The sequence below is a fragment of the Sciurus carolinensis genome, chromosome 4 (genome assembly GCF_902686445.1).
Source record: "Sciurus carolinensis chromosome 4, mSciCar1.2, whole genome shotgun sequence".
Lineage (NCBI taxonomy): Eukaryota > Metazoa > Chordata > Mammalia > Rodentia > Sciuridae > Sciurus > Sciurus carolinensis.
Window position 1 is genome coordinate 50,416,378 of NC_062216.1, and position 5,821 is coordinate 50,422,198.

The 5,821-nt window shown below is 39.0% G+C and overlaps 1 protein-coding gene across 1 annotated transcript; it reads left to right on the plus strand.

Moving 5' to 3' along the window:
- Window positions 1–904: 904 nt before the first annotated feature.
- Window positions 905–5,537, plus strand: Thap1 (THAP domain containing 1). Its single transcript, XM_047549964.1, has 3 exons — window positions 905–1,239; window positions 3,684–3,879; window positions 4,409–5,537. The coding sequence occupies exons 1-3, from the start codon at window positions 1,169–1,171 to the stop codon at window positions 4,781–4,783; spliced, it is 642 nt and encodes a 213-aa protein (XP_047405920.1). The 5' UTR covers window positions 905–1,168; the 3' UTR covers window positions 4,784–5,537.
- Window positions 5,538–5,821: the final 284 nt, after the last annotated feature.

Below are 5,821 nucleotides of genomic sequence, written 5' to 3' on the forward strand. Positions count from 1 at the left end.
TAGGGGGAAGACAGATCCTAAATGATTCTAGAGTTTCTGGTGCAGGCAGCTGTGGAACAAATAACTCACAAATAAAATTCAAAAGGGAGAATAGATTTACCTAGGAAGTAAAAATTTTAGGAAATCATGGCATTTCACTGAATTTAAAGAGCAAGCTACTCAGATTTGGAGATGGGCAAAAGAAGGAACCCTAAGGGAAACATTAACATTTAAGGCAATTTAAAAGTGTATTACAAGAGTCATTCAACAGTTCGTTTTCCAGACTTATACCTACATAAAAGAAAGAAACAAGGAACCAGGAGGTGAAACCTCTATGTGGAAAGAGCACCAGCAGCTCTCAATTTTCATCACAGCATACGGAGATCACAGCAAAGAAGTCATCAAAGAGCGCTTCTGCTTCGGCAGCTGAGAAGATATAGCATGTGTATGTCTTCTTTTATTTCTAAAAATCGGTCACCTGGGCTCTCACAGAGCGCTGTGTTGCCTGAACAGACAGGTAATGGAATAAAAATCAGTCTGGGAAAGGGGTCAGCAAGTTTTACAATTCATAAAGGGTCTACCCCTGCTTTTTTTAAAGAAATGGGCGTAATACGATAACGACTTCGGTTTTACACCTGTTTTCTTGAGACCACCAGACACAACAGGCCGCACTTGATCCCCACCGTAAGCCTCCTCAGAAAAAGGATAAATTAACCCACCCCCACACCATCAGCAGCGGAAGTCAGAACCTGGAATCACAGCCCCTTTCCTCGCCTCCTCCCCCCAAAGGCCCCTCCCTTCCTGCAAAAGCTTGGGAGCCCCGCCCACTTCCGCAACGCAGAACAGGCCGCAGGTCACGCCTGGCCTCAGCCAATGTTCTGCCTCCCAGGAAACGTTACCTCTGACCGCTGGGCTAATCAGAGACAGTAGGACGAACTCCTCGCGAGAGGTGAGGTTGAAGCTGCCTCCGCCATCTTGGAGATGGGAGACGGGCGATGGCTGTGGTCCTTCTGCTAATGCAAACAACAAAACGGGCACGGTAGTCGCCCCCGAGTGAGGCTTTCATCATTGTAACTGTTGACCAAAACTACAGAAGAAGCGAGAGTGTCAAAACCGAGCTCAGCGACACTGTGAGCCCTTTCACTTTCCTTCTGGGGCGGCTTAGGTGAAGTGACTGAGGACCGGAAGGATGGTGCAGTCCTGTTCCGCCTACGGCTGCAAGAACCGATATGATAAGGATAAACCTGTTTCTTTCCACAAGTATGGAACCAGAGCGTCTCGCGGGGCCGGTCCCAGCTGGGGTTGGGGGCGCGCGCGGCCGGTCGGGCTGGGGGCGGAGCTAGGCGCGTGTCCGCGCGAGACCTGACAAGAGAGGCGGGGGCGGGGCGCGGGGCTCTGTTGGGGTCTCCCGGGCCTGGCGCGGTGGGCGTGCCTGAGGTGGGGCTCCTTTTGGAGCCTCGGCGCTTTCGGGCGTGTTGCCGAGGCGATCATTCGCGCTTTAGGAACTGACCCTGGGTGCAAAACTTCAAATAGAAACAAAGACCTTGAAGAACACCAAGCAGTCGCAGTTTTTCTTAACTGAGGTGGTTAGGAAGCTTGCATTATAGCAATTATTGATTGTTTTGGCCAGGATATCGGTGAGGATTTTTTGACCCATTTCCAGGACTCACCCTTTAAGGATCTCTAGATTTTAAAGGAAGCCTTCCTGTGCAACCATTGAGTTGTTACCTTTCAGCATACAATAATGATAATATAGACAACAATACTCAGGTGCCATAATAAAGGCCAATGTGAGCTGTTAGGAACCTGCCCCACAGCTTTCATGGCTGTTTTATCCTGTAGTTACCGCAGCTTGAGAGCTACAGTGAAAAATACTCTCTTGAAAATAGGAAAATTACAAGATTGAAATTAACAATAATCAAGTGATGTACACAGCGTGACACAGTGTTTTCAATTAACCAAATTTAGTGTTTACAAATTTTAGCAGATTTCCATCAAAGTTCCTTTGCCAGAATGCCTGACTCTGAAAGTGATAGCTGAGAAATCAGATCCAATGATAAATTACGCAAGTGTTTCATAGCCAAGTAATACAAAAGCAAATTTTTAAATACTCTTTCAAATTTTTTTTGATGGGGAATCATTTATGTTTGATAGGGATTTTGAATGCATATTTTTATGTTTTATGTAATTTGAACTGCACCCTACACAAATAAGACTATACAGAGCATAAAGAGATCTTCAGGGTGTTGACATTTCCTCTTAGAGAAGGGGTTGAGCCATTATGACAGTTTAGAATATCCTGATGTTGTGTACATAATTGGTGTTACTGTAATTTCTGAAAATTGATGTACTTTTAGAAATAGGTCAAGAGATGATGACAGGAATATGCATTCAGCTCCCCACCTTCCCATCCCACATTTCTTATAATATGGCAGAGGGAATCTGAAAGTATGGAAAATAGTTAAGAATGACAACACTTACCTGAAATACTGTGTTTCTGCTAGATGTTAAAAAGATTTGAGCTTGGGCACTGTAGTGCACATCAGTGATCCAAACAACTCCAGAGGCTGAGGCAGGAGAATAGCAAGTTTGAGGGCAACCTGAGCAATTTAGGGAGACCCTGTATCAAAATAAAAATTTTAATTGGATGGGGATATAACTCAGAAGCTGAATGCTCTTGGGTTCCATCCACCAAAAAAAAAAAAAAAAAAAAAAAAAGTCGAATGAATCAGAAGGGCTAACCCTTAATGTAGAAGAACAGAGAACAGTTTGGGAGCAAGTAGATGGGAAAGAGCTTCACAGAATCTCACAATCTAAAATTTGTAATCCTTGGGCTGGGGAGATAGCTCAGTCGGTAGAGTGCTTGCCTTGCAAGCACAAGGCCTTGGGTTCGATCCCCAGCACCACAAAAAAAAAAAAAAAAAAAAAAAAAAAATTGTAATCCTTGGCCAGGAGGCCCTGTGTACTGAATTTTATAAGTGATTGCTACCTTAGTTTGAACTTCTGGACACCATTTCTAGCAGGGAGTTTCAAAGAGCACCTCTTCTCCCAGCTTCTAAATAGTAGCAGTAGGTAGAGAGCTTGCTGTGCCAAGAAAAGGGACTCTTGGAAAGATTGGTTAGATCTTCATGATAATAGCACAAACTCTAGCATACCTTACATGGAAGAGAAATTGGAATATAGATTTGAAACATCTTATTTTGACTTTTTTCTAACCCTTCCAGTTTAAATTCTATCCCCCTTTACCTGGGCCTAATGGTCACATGTCTGTTGACTAAGTGATAAATCAAAATAATTTCCTTTACTTTTTATATATTCTGCCTATAACTCGATTATTTCAAATTTAGCCTCTTCATATTTTTCTGTCAGACTGATTCTAATAGAACTAGAAGTCTCTTTCCCCCTAGGACATTAGATGTATATATACCATTTTTGTTTTTCTACGCAACACACAGAAAATTATTAGTAAAGAAAATGAGTACAGTTTCATTCTATAGCATATATTTTATTTGAACTTTTTTGTGTCATTAATATAGAAAGTTGAACATTAATCAGTGAGATAAATATGTAAGTGGAGCTGATCTTTAAGCAAGTATTCCTTAGTATGTCAACACCAATATAAGATAGTTCTTTACTAAGCAAGAAAGTTTGGGTGCCTTTGTTTATTTTTAAAAAGGTTAGAGAACTGAATTATGTCTTCTTAGGTTTCCTCTTACTCGACCCAGTCTTTGTGAAAAGTGGGAGGCAGCTGTCAGAAGAAAAAACTTTAAGCCCACCAAGTACAGCAGTATTTGTTCAGAGCATTTTACTCCAGACTGCTTTAAGAGGGAGTGCAACAACAAGTTACTGAAAGAGAATGCTGTACCCACAATATTTCTTTGTACTGAGCCACATGACAAGGTACTATGTGTTTCAAACTGTTGAGCTGTTTTCTATTTATAAATTAATGTATTTAATGTGTTTATTGTAGAAAATTTGGAAAACTCAGGAAAGGGTTAAGAAAACAAATGTACCTAGAACGTATTGCTTGTAAATAACCACTCTTAACAGTGATGTACTTTTTAAAAGACACAAAATGGAGTTTATTAGAGTTAAATAGCCTCCCCCTAAGGAATTCTATCTAACTTTATTACTTCCTTAAAAATCACTCTATAATTCTACTTATATGTTGATGAGTTAAAGTTATTTTTACCCTCTGTTTTAAGTGCCTCACATTTAATTAAATCTGATTAATTCTTTTATCTCTTGCCTGTATCCCACTTTAATTTTAAGTAGAAAAGTTAAGATTGAAGCTATGTTCTTATTTTGGAATGTTTCTCTATAACCAATCACAGAAGTCGTCTAGTATTCCCAAAATTCCACAGTTTAATTCTTTTAAGCTGTTATTTTTAGTTACTAAATTCACACTTATTCTGCATTTTTGTTTTAGAAGGAAGATCTTCTGGAGCCACAAGAACAGCTTCCCCCGCCTCCTTTAACACCTCCCATTTCCCAGGTTGATGCTGCTATTGGGTTACTAATGCCACCTCTTCAGACCCCTGATAATCTCTCAGTTTTCTGTGACCACAACTATACTGTGGAGGATACAATGCACCAGAGGAAAAGGATTCATCAACTAGAACAACAAGTTGAAAAGCTCAGGAAGAAGCTCAAGACTGCCCAGCAGCGATGCAGAAGACAGGAACGACAGCTTGAAAAACTAAAGGAGGTTGTACATTTCCAGAAAGAGAAAGATGACATATCAGAAAGAGGTTATGTGATCCTACCAAATGACTTCTTTGAAATCGTTGAAGTACCAGCATAAAACAATGAAATGTGTATTGATTTTAACGGGGCAAGACCACACATCCTCTTTTAGCTTATATAGGAGTTTCATTTGGAAAAAATAGCACTTGATTACTTGTATAAAAACAATTCAGAATATTTTTTTAAAAATAAATTAGATATATACTGTAAAATTGTAAATTTTTCGTTTGTAATTTCAGAGTTTTTACATTTTAAAAAATATTTTAAAAGTTATAAAAAAAAAAAAAAGCCTCAGACTGCCATTGTAAGTTGGTTTCAAGATTGGAGATTTTTGTTTGAATATTTATAGAAATAATGTAAAAATAAAAAGCACAGAGAGTGAGGACAGTGAAGATGATTTAAATTTCAATTTTAAAAAGTAATGCTCTTTATTGAGAAAACTTAGTTATATTTTAAATCAGAAGTATGGATTAGATCATAGGGTATAACTTCTCTATGTATGTATACAAACATTCATATCTGTAAAGTCAGAAGATTCATTTATCTTTCTGAATCACTTGTCAAGGATAAATTGGCAAATCAGTTGAAAAGATTTGACTGTCTTCAGAATAGGAAATGAAGAGTCATTCTGTATCTAATCAATAAATATAAAGGTGAGTTATTAAAAAATGAACCCCTTCATTTTTTCCCCAGCATTATAAATCAGAATATATTCTTGGGTGGAAGAAACATTTTTTTTCTTTCTTTCCTTTTTTTTGGACCAGGGATTGGACCCAGGGGTGCTTAACAACTAAGCCACATCCGAAGCACCCCCCCCCATTTTTTTTTTTTTTTTTTTTTTTTTAATTTTGAGACAGGGTCTCACTACATTGCTTAGGCCCTTGCTAAAGTGCTGAGGCTGTCTTTGAACTTTTGATCCTTACGCCTCAGCCTCCCAATCTCTGGGAGCCACTAGAACTGCATTGTGCACCACAGTGCCCAGTTATGAAAGAAATACATTTTCTTTCATACTTTAAGTAAGGCATTTGTTACCATTGAAGTAAAAATTAGGACCTGACTCTTGATGAAAGGATACCCAATTCCCTATAAACAGTAG